This window comes from Glossina fuscipes, unplaced genomic scaffold (genome assembly GCF_014805625.2).
Source record: "Glossina fuscipes isolate IAEA_lab_2018 unplaced genomic scaffold, Yale_Gfus_2 2, whole genome shotgun sequence".
In the NCBI taxonomy this organism is placed as follows: Eukaryota; Metazoa; Arthropoda; class Insecta; order Diptera; family Glossinidae; genus Glossina; species Glossina fuscipes.
Window position 1 is genome coordinate 26,721,252 of NW_023998416.1, and position 15,158 is coordinate 26,736,409.

The 15,158-nt window shown below is 32.9% G+C and overlaps 1 protein-coding gene across 1 annotated transcript; it reads left to right on the forward strand.

Moving 5' to 3' along the window:
- Nucleotides 1-378: 378 nt before the first annotated feature.
- On the forward strand, nt 379-14,411 carry LOC119633085 (odorant receptor 22c-like; the record flags this gene model as incomplete). The annotated part of the gene is made up of 3 exons (XM_038026305.1): nt 379-525; nt 12,968-13,123; nt 14,277-14,411. Coding segments are annotated over 3 exons (438 nt in total), but the record flags the coding sequence as incomplete, so codon positions are not given.
- Between the last annotated feature and the right edge of the window lie 747 nt (nt 14,412-15,158).

Here is a 15,158-nt window from a genome sequence, read left to right on the forward strand (position 1 = left end):
TCCTTCTGAGTGCTACACACATCCGCATATACCCAAAAAATATAAGTCATTATGAATAACTGTATTAAGCGAATTGGTGATGGTGTTTATTGGTCGGCCATGGCTGACTATAACCTTTGTACTTCTTTTGCATTGCATTTTTTTTCGCTTTACAAAAATTCTAATAATACGTGAATCAGCTGCATGTGACACTCAAAAAGGGAATAAAAGCAAAGTATTCGATATTTCTTTTTGAATAAAAATTTTTTTTGAAATCAATTCTAGTGAAACAGCTACGGTGATAGTAACTTTTGTGCCATTTACCGCAAGAGGCAAAAAAAAGGCGCGCCTATCGTTCGTTCTTATGTAAAATAATTTTTTTTTTTTTACACGGTCCCGAAAAAGTTTGTTGTAAATTATTTATTTTATCCATTGACGTATTGTCTGCTAACAGCGTCCGTTGCCACGACAGTTTTGGTGTTCAATTTCGTTGATGGATTTTTCACATGTGCCTGCATATACCTATGTGTCATATTTCAAATGATTTAATGCCCCATACGCACCATGTTCGCAAAATTAAAAGAAAGTGCATTTTACAAAAACTTCTCGCTCAACATCAAACCTGTATGGTTGGCTATCACGCACACGAACAGATGAAATGATTACGTTCTACTTACACTTGCACAAACTGAAATGTGAGGCTAATGACGTTATTTGGTTGTGATGTTTCCATCACAATATTGCCGCTCCACACTGTCTCTGAATGATGGAGGTGATATATATTTACCAGTGGACTTGAAATTATGACCCGATGAGTGAAAGTTTTTTAAATCCATTTGAGTATATCCATCATTCGTCTCACTTGTCCGTCATTTGCTTTTGACTTCTAGAAAACGATTTAAATAGAAAATTAAAACTTGACACTCAATTTATAATCACAGAATAAATTTGAACATATAATAAAATTTTTGAAGAATTAAAAATATAAAAAATTTAAGAATTTTAGGAAGAAGAAAAATTTCGAGAAGCAATCAATTCCTATCTTTGTTTTGAATACGAGCTTTGGTGGCGTGATTTCGATTTTAGGCAATTTTTTAATTTCAAAAATAATTTTTTTTGCACGTCTTTTACTCACTTTTACGCGATCCAGCTTAAGTGCAGCCTAAGGGTGTGATTCGAAAAGACTTCTAAAATTTTCCAAATTCGCACTAATTTTCGAGCTAGAAAAATGTCTATTATATATATATATATATACATACTTCTCTGAGTTTTTTAAACACTTCACACCACATATAAGTGAATGGCTGTGTTTTTCATACATAACAATTCGATCTGGACCTTTTACCACATTTACATCAATTCAACGGACGGGAAATGTTAATAAATAATTCTTTAGGCCAAGTCGTCAGGGAATTCGTTTTTCTGTATTAAAAAAATTTCTTATCACCAACTTACCAAAAATTTATGGCGATAAGAGCTCCCCTACATTTAATATGCAAAATAGATAATGCGCCATCACAATTTTCATCAGGCAAGAACAAAAAAAAACAACTAGTATATGTGTTAAACTGTCCAAAGAGAGAGAGAGAAAACATTCACGTACCGTATCCTGTATAAATATTTTTTTTTGCTGAAAAAAACAAAATATCTACATGAAATTTTTTTTGTTTTTTTTTCAAATATCCACAAATGATGAAAGTGTAGTAAACTTACCCTTCCGTTATTGTCGCGAATCTCAAACCATCCCGGAAATAGATAAGGAGAATTGCGTGAATTGTCACGCAACCACATGCACGCACTAGAGATGTAACCACATAACCGCTTCGATGTTACGTGCAAAATCGAAACATTTTACAGATTCAGAGATTACAGAGATTCAGGCAAAATGTTACAAAATGTTCTTAGTTAATTGAAGCATACTACTGACGGGCTTAAAACAAATTATAGTATGTTTAACGAGGTAAACCGCTGTCAGTTTTTCGAAAAATCTCTTTTAAATCCATTTTGCCTAATGGATGCTTCGGATTTTCCAGAGTACGTGGAAAAAAATTCATTATCAGCAAAAAATGTTTTCCTTGAAAATTTTGAACTATCTCGCTAGCAGTACGACGAGAATACCTTTGCCAATAAAAAGTTGCGGCTTAATATCTTACCTTTTAAGTTCTGCCCTGAGTTTATGGTTGTTTAAAAGCACTTCAAAAAGAAAAATGTTAGTGTAGCTTCGTCAAGGTAACCTTCAAGAAGATGTGAGACTGAAAGCGGTTCCGAAGCTTTAATTGATTCTACCAAGAAATGAAAAGCTTGGAGCAAACTTTTTGGGGCTTGTTCCCCAATTTCCCTTACATATAAAGTGTAAACAGTGCGATTATGTCTTTGACAGATGCAACAAAAGAGATACTTTCGAGAGAGAAATTGTCGAGGAAAGGGAGCGAAAAGAAATATTTGAACTTAGAAGGACAATGTTATGCTTCTTGGATCACACAAAATTTTAGTTTTTTTTTTTAATTAAATTTTTTATAATATTTAAGAATATATAAAAACTTTTTAATATTTTTTTTTCTAATTCTTCAAGTTATGCTTAATGACCTTCTCGAATATTATTGTTCTATTACCTTTCCTTCTATCTCAAAAAAATTTCCCAAAAGCTTGTTGTAACAACTAAACTAAATAATAAATTCGCTTTAAAAAAATTAAAAATCTTTTTTGAACGCTTTTTAAATTTCTCTTATTTTTTATAAAATAAATTTTAAAAAATATATACGCCTTAGAACGAAAACAACACAAACAAAAACAAAAGGGATATGTTCATTAAACAAAAATTTATTTTCTTTTTCTTCTTTTTATACACTCCTAATGTCTCTGTTAACGATCTTGAAATATTCGACCATTGAAGACCATAATTCATTACCAAGTCAAAATGAACAACAGCTAGAAGAGAGAGAATCAAACATCATAATGCCATTGTTGTATAACGTGCAAAATGCACAAAACAGTAATTTATGTAAGCAGCTTTCACTATTTGCTTCGGCGTTTTAACAAATTCGTTTTCATATCAACTGCGGGAATTATGTTCAATTTGTCAAACGTTTTTAACTCATAAGCTATAGATTTTTCTAATTAGCATGATGTGCTTGTATAATTGTATATCTGTTAAATAAAAGTTTGCAATTTTTAAGGACATTAAAATTCATTTTATCTAATAATGGCATTCTACCTTCCATTTATATGTTAGAAGCTTATTGCCCTTCCATATATCAGAAAGCCCCAATTTATTTTGCTTCCATGTCACCGATGACTAGCCAGCTTCCCTTCCATAACTTAAATAGCCGCAATCTACCAACTTTCCATAGTACATATCATAGGTATCTAGCTTCCTTCAATATCTTAGACAGCAGCACCCCATCTTCGTTCCCACAGTTCATATCGCACAGTCGCAGTTCATATTTTTTCTATAATTTATATAATCGCGTCCTATCGTGCTTTCACATCCCATACAGTTCCCTGCCTAACGTACAATCGCCATCTACCATCCTTCCATATCTCATACAGTCTCAGTCTCAGTATACCAATCGAGACATAAAGATCTCCGCTCCTTGGCACTGTGTCTTCTACAAATAATGTAACGAACAAGTTCCCTTAAACTGAAATAAGCTTAACATGTTCCCCGGCAGCGTTAATAGTTAAAATCGATTTAGCCAGTAATGTCAAAATTTTAGTCTTACTATTGAAATTAAAAATTTGCCTCGGCGATCTATGTTTGTTCGTTCTTTTGGCTTTCGACACCTTAAGCTCCAAATATATCTGTAGAAGTAAATTTGCACTTATATTTGAATATCCTTAGCTCAGAGCCTATTTATATGGAGATGTATATGACATCTTAAATAAGCAGTGTCGCTACAGATGCTATACTTTATATAGAACTTGTAGGCTTACACAGTTTGAAAGTTTTACACATTTGTTATTAAAGCCATACATTTTTACATATTAAAAGTGAATGAAAGCAAGTAAGCGGCGGTTATTATATTCGTTATAATATAAATATAATTTTTTCCATGCCTTGATTGTTCCATCTACTTTGTGTATGCACATATACTTAAATTTTCAACGCAATACTTTCGCATCATTATAGCTTTTCTCCCATTGATTCTTATGCGTTTTTGAGCATTCATTTTCTTGAAGAGGTTTACTTAACGCTATACAATACTTGGGAATAACTTTTTGCGTTTCAAGTTATTAGCTTGCACTTCAATTTTGAAGTGTCATTAAAATAACAAAAAAAAAAAAAAAAAAAAAATATATATATATAAAAACTTTAAATTAAGTAAAATTTGAACAAAGTATTCACAAAGTCTTTAATTCACTTGCATTTTATGCTATAGTTAAGCAGATGACGCATAAAATTTACTTTTCAATACTTGATTAGTAATCAGAAGTAATTTTGCTTCAATTACTTAAATTCAAAGTGAAAGAAGGAAAGCAAAAAATGAAAATGATGAAAATAAGAAAAATAAACTTTTAAGAATGTATGCACAAAAACTGCTGTTTTTCTTTAAGGGTAATATAAGTTAATTTTTTATTGGTTTGTTACATGCTTTGAAGCATTTAGAATGTGTAAAAAAAAAATCATTAGCTGAAGGACCTTTTTTCCTATAATCCAATATTTTGTCAGTTGATTTCCAACTCCTTTAATGCAAGCAAAATGATATTCATCCCACCCCACAGACATTCTTACAACGATTTATCAAAATGAAGCGTTGTAATGAACGTGGGCCGATCATCACCATTTTTAGTGTTTATCCTCATGTTAAGTGTGCAGCAGTGTGCAAATTTTCATCAAATTTTCATCGAAAATTGCCTTCTAGGCGTTTAATTTGGACACAACGCGGACAAACAGACAGATAACACTTAGAGCGATTAAGAATCACTTTCGCCATACCACGTGTAATACAAGGGTATATTAAATTTTTTGGGCTGTATGCTAAACTTGGAAACAGACCTACCCTTGTCTTGCTTGCCTGCGTGTGCTTTGCTGTATGCCGCAAAATTTGAGATACTTTGACAAAATTTGGTGCACTCGCCGCCTTTTGGCACAAAGACAAATGCTTTGATAAAAATTCTTATTTTCGATCTTTGTTCATCCAATAGATTACCGATAAACAAAACTCAATATTACACTAATTGAATATCCCTTTCTCTACATTTTCGTCGTACTCTGTAATGGAGACATACGCACTTTTTCAAAATAGTACACAATAGTACATTCATCATTTAATGGCAGCCTGTGATTGAAAAGCACATCTTTTGCTAACATTCATGGCAAGAGGACGTGTAAAAATCTAGTTATAACATATGTCACGAAGAATTTGCCGCCACATGGCAAACATTTCGCATGATGTCTCAAAGGCAATACATTCGTATATCAGACAACTGTGAAGCGCTGTTTACTCTTGAGCGTATCTTATGCCATTTTAATGTTTTAACAAATTGTAACAAAACGCGTCGAATAAAAAGTACACAACAAATTGCCTCAAACGTTTTAATCCTGATCTGAAAAATTACAGTAAACGTGACGCAGCTGCACTCCCAGAAAAAGCACAATTAATATGCTTTCGTAGCACAGAGGGATGTTGAAAAAATTAGTTTCCTTTCTTCACCAATGTATTTTTAATTTAGGGATAACACTTTTGTGGCAACCTAAAAAAAACATGAGGCCATGTGTCGAGCATATAAATAAATATTAAGAAAAAACAATCATTTTTAGACAAGAATTACAAAATAATCGCACCGAAGCCGTTCTTGTGAAGTATGTTTAATTAGAGTAGCTATGCGGCATGCAAAGTAGCTGATGTAAATTTAAAGACCAAAAAGCGCTATATAGGCTCACTTATAGCTTGTAGCTTGAAAAATACGACAAGGATCGCAGACGTGTAGATAGTCAGTGTGTAGTCAGCGAACATTTGAACGAAAGGCACCAATATGCGTCCAAAAGAGTTTTTTGTCAGTAAATAAAGTTTAAATTAGCTTATCAGAAACTCTTTCGTCTTCCGCAAGAGAATATCATTTTAGAGACATTGGCAAAAAATCAATGTTGCTGCATCTATGCTGCTTACTCGTTTAAAAATTTGTTGCTTCGAGGATAAGTTTCAGGTACCGGCATAATACAATACAACTGTGTTCCGGAAAGTCAGACTTTTGAATCATTCCTATTTGGCCGCAGCTATAAGTATCTTTTCATTCCATTCTTGACTATTTAAAATTTACATTGGTGTTCTTACTTAAGTTACACCAGTATTTTATGTTGCTGGCTTATAGCTCGTATAGGTTCTCTGCATGATTCTCCGCAAAAATTCAGTGCATTTAGTTTATATGAAAAGAAATCATATAAAATATTTATTCACTTCAAACTTTACTTTTTCTATAATTATAAAAAAGCCGCAAGAATTTTTAATTTATTTCCTGCAAAGAAAAAAATATGCGTAAATATTTCGCGTAATAATGAAGCAAAACAATTTCAACTATTATAGTCGACCATGAAATATTGCTATGCTTAGTACAAAATTTTTCCCAAATTTTCAATTTTCATCATCGAAAATTATACCTTGTTGCCATAGCCTTATTCTTCATGGGCAACCTTATACAGAGATGGATTCGAAAAAATGGAGCTATTAAGTCGTTTTCTTTTTCTAATTTTCATCATAGAATATTCAAAAACTTCTTGCCACATAAGGTTTTGCTTCTTGGAATTTCACACACCATCCATATATTTCATATATTCGATTAATAGGCCAAAATTGTGCCTCCACTGATCTTCCTGAGAAATATTGAATAAACGCGGCTTTTTTTCATTCGATAAATTTTTCCAAATTGGGAATTATATAGAGCATAAAAGTGGTTCGAATTAACTCATTTTCAGCACAGCTCTTGCTTTGACCAAAGTATGTTATTTTTGCGACCAAGTTTTAACAAAATATTTCAAAAATTGATAAGTGTAAGTGGTCGGTGTTTGCGCAAACATAAGACAGACAGATGGCCAGACGAACCTAAATCGATTCAGAAAATGATTTTAAATTAATCTATCGTTAATTTTCCTGTATGTTATTCATACGTCCGCAAAAGCCCTATACCATCCGAAGAGTAGGGTATAAAAATGTAACGTTTATACTGAATTAATTTCCCTATATTTCTGCTTCATAAAAACGGAAATATTCGTGGAAGACATTAACTAAGTTTTTTGGCTTTTGTTTTCAGCTTACCACATTTACCATTGGTATTAATCATTTTTTTTTTTTTTTTTTTTTTTTATTATTTAATTCTATACGTGTATTGTGCATCACTCTGATGATTCTTCGTCAAAAAATTAGTTCATCATTTCATTTCCTTTAATTCATTATTTTTGTTGGTTTTCGCGCAAATGGAATTCTTCGAAATAAACCACTGCTGCTGAACTTTGCGTAATTGGCATTACATTGATATTTAATTGAACGTAGAACAGCGTAACATACCGTGCGAGCAAATACGCAGTGAGATGCACTTAATTAATTGTTTCCGGGAATTTTTAATGTAATGTAATTTTTAATGTAGCTTGAATCTAATATCAATGAGGTTCTCTCTAACCAACCATGTAGTTTAACATTTTCAGCATTTGAGTTACATTTCATAGATAAAATGCAAAAAATTTTATTTTTTCCTGGCAAAACGATTCAATTATTTGCATTTTTAATAGAGATCAAGTTTTATATACGATACGATTATACGATTAATTAGTTGAAGCAGCTTTGAGGACTGCAATAATTAGCAAAGAGGAGACTACTAAATAAAAAGTACGTATGAAAAGTAAGAGCAAATATTGCAATATGATATAAAAAATATTCACGCACTCATCAGCCGATCGATTAGAATTAGGATCACGGTAATTATGTATGAAACTACACACAACTATGGACCTTGGTTTGCTCATTAAAACAAACGCAAAACTGCTATTATCACTGATAGTCTATCTGTGTTAGAGACTATCCGCAATCGCTTGACTTCGGGCTGGAACACCATTAACATATTGAGAAACACCATAACAACGTACAGTAATAAATTTAAAATGCTTTGAATACGTAATGGTTTATTGAAAAATGAACAAGCTGATCGAGCAGCGAAGCTTGCTGCTTTTGCATCTCTCATTAAGGACAACATCATGGAAAACTTCGATACATTGAAAGAAACCTTAAAGCAAACATTATTAAAGCGAATCTACAATATTGTCGCCAGCATGACTCCTCTGGTAACCCTTACTTAATTCCAAATCAAAATCAAAATTAAAACCTTTCTGGGAGTTCGACTTGGCCATACTATTCCAAGACACCAACGGATACTTCTCCAAACTGCAGTTGTGAGTGAATTCTTCCAAAAAAGACTCTGCCTTATGACTGCCTAAACTTTACCTTTATTAGAAGTATCGCATTCGGAACAACTAATCCTATGGACATCCTGATATCGTCTACAGAACGCTATATATTTTATGTCAATGTATTACTTTAGTGAAATTACTAAGCTCAATATTTAATCTTCTTTTCTAAACAAGCAAGAACAGTATAATCCAAGGCCGACAATTAGATAACCTACACCACTTCGCTTAATATATAAATACATATTCATTCATTTTCGTGATGATGTGCTAAAAATTATACTTAACACGTAGTTTTCATGAAAGCCCTTATTTTGAAGGCTGCTCAATTTGTCAACTAAGGTGGTCCAAATATAGTAAGCTCAATTTACTCGCGAAAGATTTTAGCAATTTCCACTTGCTTCCATCATAAACAACTACAAGCTAGATTTTGTCGCCATAGAAGTCTTTACTTTTCATACGAGCCCTCCTATATGCTTCCGACTAAGACCTATTCGTTTTAAATTAGGTATCATATTATTCTTGCGAACCAATTTTCATCATAAAATTTTTGAATCAAGATATATTGAAAGAAGAATGAAGATTAAGTTTTCATAAAAACGTTTATATGGCAAGTGGTTCAAAAAATTGCTCGATCCGATCCTATTTTTTCACACCAACTTAGAGCGCTTAAATGCTATTACTTAGCTATCTTGGTTACGAAAATCTGAAAATTTAAATATTTCTGAAGGCTAAAGTTTCGTTAAAAACGTTTGCAATGCCTTTAATGAAGCTTCAGAGATCCTACAAAGTATATACATCCTTAATCAGCATCAAACTCTGAATCGATTTTAACATATCCGTCTGTCCATCTCTGTAAGGTTTATTAAAAACATTCTCGTGACCGCAAAATAAAGCTATCGCCTTCAAACTTGGCAGAAAAATTGGAAGTTCTTGTACGCAGACTGGTATTAAAAATTGGCCACGTCGGACTACAGCACTATGTAAACTGAAAACACCTCTGATTTTTAAAAGCAATAAAAAATTCACTTATTACTCATATATTCTACGGGTGATGCTGTAGCACCTGTACAAAAATAGAATATATTGACCACGTTTACCCGTTATTACAGTGTATCAAATTTGATTTTTTTTTCAATACCTTTATAACCCGCAGAAACAGTCTTCTAAAATCCCATAAACTATATAGATTTTTGATCAATATCAAGTTTGGAATGCATGCAAGCATGTCCATCAGTTCGTATGTCCACTAGCCGTGTACCCAATTGCATAGTATCTAGCCTATGCAACAAAGACGGAGAACAATATTGTTTCCCGTAATTTTTGCTCGTTACTCATAAAGTACAACAGAAACACGATATAAGTTTTTTTTTTTATTCTGAAAAGAAGTAATCAGCCGCGCCCCTTTTGCTATTGTTCTCCTTTTGGAAAATCGTGACGGGTACAAAAGATTTCGTCACGATTGAGTACAATGCTTGAGTGCTTGTCTCATATAAAGGTTTATCAAAATAAGAAGTCAGTATACCATGTTTCATCAAAATATCTCAAAAATTGCGACAAGTAGATTGAACATAGAATCGCATGGGCAGAAATCAGACGAACAAGACGGAGTTTGGACAAACGATCGATATAATAAAATGTTGGTCTTTCTTAAGGATGTTACATACGTCCGCACTAACTTAATATAGCGGGTAGGTGCAGGTTGTAAATAGAGGCGATCACCTATGTTCCTAGTGCTCATTTTTCTTCTCTTAGTCTAAGAATTTATTTTAATATTCTAAAGTAATAATACCAATTATTTAATTTAGTTTAATTAATTAGAAATTAATATGTAATTTCAAAAAATATTGCGTTTCTTTTCCCGTTGACTTTCTTTATGGCGAGAGACGAACCTCGTAACACAATTTACTCAGCAATGTAATCAATTCTTCATCTTCTTGAATTGTTCTTCTTCTTGAAATCATCAACAAATAATTCACTGTGCTGAGTAGAACGGATTCAATGTGAAAACGAATATCTTTGTCTAAATCTTAATAAAGTTGACTCTTAGCTTGATTGTAGATATATACATGCATACTTTTTGCGTGTTGGATGTATATGGTAAACCAAAATTTGGAAAAATGGAGACATCGAGTTCAAATTTGGCAAAAAAAAAATATAAAATTTTCGCAGGCATGCCATCGTAGAAAATGAGCGAAACTGATTAACCAAAATAAAAATATCTCTGTTTTCAAAAGCAAAAAAATAGTGTTCTTTCCTAATTACACACATATGCATCTATATCAACACAAATATTAAAAAAATCAGACACCCGCGCCTCTTCTTATAGAGTATCAAAATCCCACTCTTTCGAGTATAGGATAAAAAATTCAACGACAACCAAATATAATTTTCTTACTTGCTCTTATTGCTTCCGAGGCAATTGCATTAGTGAAAGTCAAAGTGATTATACATTTTCTGTTCTTTCTTAATTCATTAATTCAGTGGTTGATAATAAAGACTATTAGACTCCATGGCTAAGAGAAAATGAATTCGTTTATGCAAATAGGATTCAATATGGATCCCTCAGCATAATTTATACACAGCAAAGCTCATTAAGAATTCACTTTGAACCCAGCGCTAAAAGTCAACCATGTGCAAAAAACTTAAACGTCAGGAATCCCAGTATAAGGTTTTTATGCAAGTCAACGCTGATAAATGTAAAATAATTGCAAGCATATAATTGCTCTATAATCAAGCCATCCATAGCTTATGTATCAATAAAAGCAACTACATAAACTAGTAAAAGAATTTATGTAGAACTTCGTATATTTCCTATGTAGTTAACTAATCGCTTTTGCTATTGAGCTAAGCGTAGTTTAAAACTTATAAAAGTTTATATATATAGTAAGTCATGATCCAAGAATCTTTTACATATATTTGTTTCATTTATTCATTTTAATTATATATTTTTTTATTTACAATTTATTATTATATATTTAGGTATTTATTTCATCTTAAACCAGCTCTTTCTCCTACATATTGTTTCAAAGGTGTTAATCACCTTTCTTGCTAACCAATAGTTCAGATTATTTTAAATATGACAATAAACTTGCAACATTTTTTATACAATAACAACAATTACGAATATATTTTTAGACAACGCGTATATATATATATATATATATATATATGTATATATAGTGGGTCCCATATATGTCCAGATCTATATATTTGCAGTCGCAATTTTTTAGAAAAAAAGGAAACAACAACACAAATGAATTGGTGTTAAAAAGAAACAAGGTAAATCAAATCTCGTATAAACTCCTCCCTCCTATATCGATCTAAAACTTTCAAAAAAAGTCAAACGGTCCGACAATCTTGTTAAAATCATAGCCCAGTCGGTAATTTGTAGAAAACCAAAATGAAAGTCCTATGAATGGATTGTCCAGTAGATAAAACATTTTTGTCGCGACAACCTGTCTGGAACATCTTCCAGACACCTTTTTCACCTTCGATAATTTTTCAACACCACCAAAAAAAATAAAAAAAAAATATTTCAAATTTAAAAATAAAACTGCTTTCGCAATTCGATAACATTCGGGCCTCTGTTCAATTACGCTTTAAGGCCAAATATAAAACTTTTTCGTTACTCTTCAAGTGTTATACTTCAACGTATATTCTGCTTGTCAACATTCATCCTTGTTATCGAAAAACTTAACACTTAAACACGAGCATAACATTTATCACAAGATGCCAGTGAAAGTTTCGACCAGAAAACACCCACACACAAATGGCTTTGAATGAGTTGCTCTTCAGTTTAGTTTGATTCTGTCTTACTCATTGGATGATATCAACGGCTGATCAGAGGAAAGCATATCTTGAATACATCCTTGGTCTTTTTTGTTTGAATGCTTTACGCGTCTCGTGTAATACGTACGAACAATACCATGAGACTTGCGCAATGGATTTCCACAGAACTTGTGTTGCAAACTCTTCATCCCGTATTCATAGTGAGAGTCGAGAAACGAATTCGAGCGCAGCTCAATATAAATAGTTGCTGAAAATATGCTAAAGGCATAAATGGACCGCCATATGACTTTCCATTTAAAGCCGATTAGCGATCCGATTGCATTGTACGGATCTGTACTACCCGGAAAAAAGAAAGACGAGTTTTTTTTTACTTTTCACAGCTAACTATTACTGTTACCAATTATAATACTTTCCTTCTGCCCTAAAAGCCTTTGCCAAGGTTATTTAAAGAAAGAGTTCGGTGCACATATAAAATTCTGCAAACCAGTACATCTAAAATCCCTTAAGCAACGTTAAATATTCGAGAAAAAAACGTGTAAATTATTCGGAAGAGTAATAATTTCCCCTCAACAACAAGGAAGACGGGATTTTCATTGCTTTCTTTGTTACCGTGGCTCTGTGTGCGTGATAATATTTTAATTACTACTAAAAAAAAAAAAAAAAAAAAAGAAAGAAAAGAAATATGATGTTTATGTTAAAAAAGTTTTTTTTTGTTGTTGTTGTTTTTTTTCTGTTTATCCATCATCATCTACTCATCATAACACATTCACTCATTATCATACCACTCATCATGCTTCGCAGAGAGTAAGAGTGGCTGATACACTATACGACGACATCGAGTGGTACAAATGTGATGTAAAAACTAGAAAAATGATTTTAATGATGTTGCGTTGCTCTCAAAAAGCAGCAACAATTGTAGTATCTTGTTTTATACCATCACTGGCGGCCTTCAGTTCGGTAAGTGTGTAAAGCATTAATATTGCGATAGCCTGTAATGTACTTTTTCTGTTTTTCTACTCTATTCTTTTTTTTTTTTTTTTTTTTGTAATTTATGTGGATTTGTTCCCTATGGTTGTAGTTGTGGTTATAAAATATAAATGCGATTTATATCCTTTATTTCGATATCATAAAGTGCAAAAGTCGAAGAAAGGGGTATTGTATATAGGGAACCACGAAATAAGACGATTGCAACCATTTCCATTGAAAAGTTTTGTATATCCTGGCATGTAATTCGATAAAATTCCACATAAATATTTCATGTGTTAAATATAAAAATAATTGCCTACCAATGTAAAAATAAAATACAAACAAAAATAGGTTAGTGGGCTAAGGCCCACTATTACATATCCTACACCATCCCAAAGCCTATTCAAATGAAGGCATTATAGGGGAAGTGGTCGAAAAAGTGGCCCGATCGGAATCTTGTAGGTTGGAGACAAAAATACAGGACAGACAGACAGACCGATGAGCAACAGGCAAGCTTAGATCGCTTTAGAAAGTGATTCTGAATCGATCGGTATAATAAAAGTCGGATCTGCCACAAGTCCTGTAGGGTATAAAACGCAATACCTTTCGCGTAAGTCGACTTCTGTGTCGAAAAATAGATCAATGCTGAAATTCTTGCTTAATTCGAAAGGAAGGGCTGCTGAAATGTGAAGACAAATGGACGCGATATAGCATACGAAATGCAGAAAATAAACTATGGGAATCGCAATTAGCCATTGCGACATTATACGTGGAACCAGTTCAGTGTTTACTAACTTTCGCTACCTTAAACTCAAAGACAAGCTTGGTATGGAAAAAATTTATGATGCCATAATTTTTCAACACTACGTCGCTCGATTACATAAAGTAGAGCCTGCGTTAAACTGGAATGTGTTGCTCGCCTGCACACTACACTCACCAGGCATTGCTTTTTTTTTTTTGCTGGAAATAGCAGTGCATATAACAGTTTCGAGTGTACGTAGCAGTGTGTATATTAATACGATGGTTTTGACCATTCTCTACACGCAAAAGAGAGTTTTCCATTTAATATTATTGATTTATCCACCGTACGACGACATAAAATTCTCCTTCTTCCAAATTCATTACATTCGTTGTTCATTTGAAGAAATCTGCTGCCGACGGCCACCGAATACGTTCAGACGTTTATGATGATGATGATGCTCTATTGCACGAATTGTTGCAGCTCGAAAGGGAACTTCTGGATGTGGCCAGCACACTCACAAGACATGGCGTCTCCTGATTGACACTTATTCAGATTGCTACAGCATGGCTTGGCTGGCACGCATATCCGCAAAGTTAAAAAAGTGCGAAAATGGGTCGATGGATGGATTCCTCCCTGTCAAACCAATATAAGTTCTTTCGCGTTGATATCGCCATCTCGCCAAAAATTATGGAAACTATTTTGATTAACATATATTTCACCAATTTTCCACAATAGACGCCTTTTTGAAGTGAAAAAGTGATCAGAAATTTTGCAAACACCTAATATATTGCACAAGCTCGTCAATTTAAATGAATGATTATTTTGCTGAGAAGATATTTATATACATATGTTGTTATAGTGGCACACGCAACGAGTTTTCAAAATAAGGTGTTACCCTTAACTTTCTTTAAGGTAAATTGATCTACAACGTAGGAGAAATATTTCCCAGATCACATGCAAAATGGTCCCGATCGATCGCATCTATTCATAACAAAATAATTTGCAATTCGTCCTAAGGCGAATGAAATATTCGTATTTTTTTTGCAATCGTTAATTTTTCTAGTAATTGGAATTAATTTTTTATTCAAATTACAATCTATTCTCTCTTTATAAATTTTATAGTTGCTGTCATCATTTCAAGTCACGAACAGATGGACAGATAGACGGATGAACACATAGATATTGTCAGGTGATTTGCAAGCAACAACAATATTAAATATGTCAATCATGTCAATCAGTGAATACTAATACATTACAACTTTTTGAAGGATATTCCTTCCACGC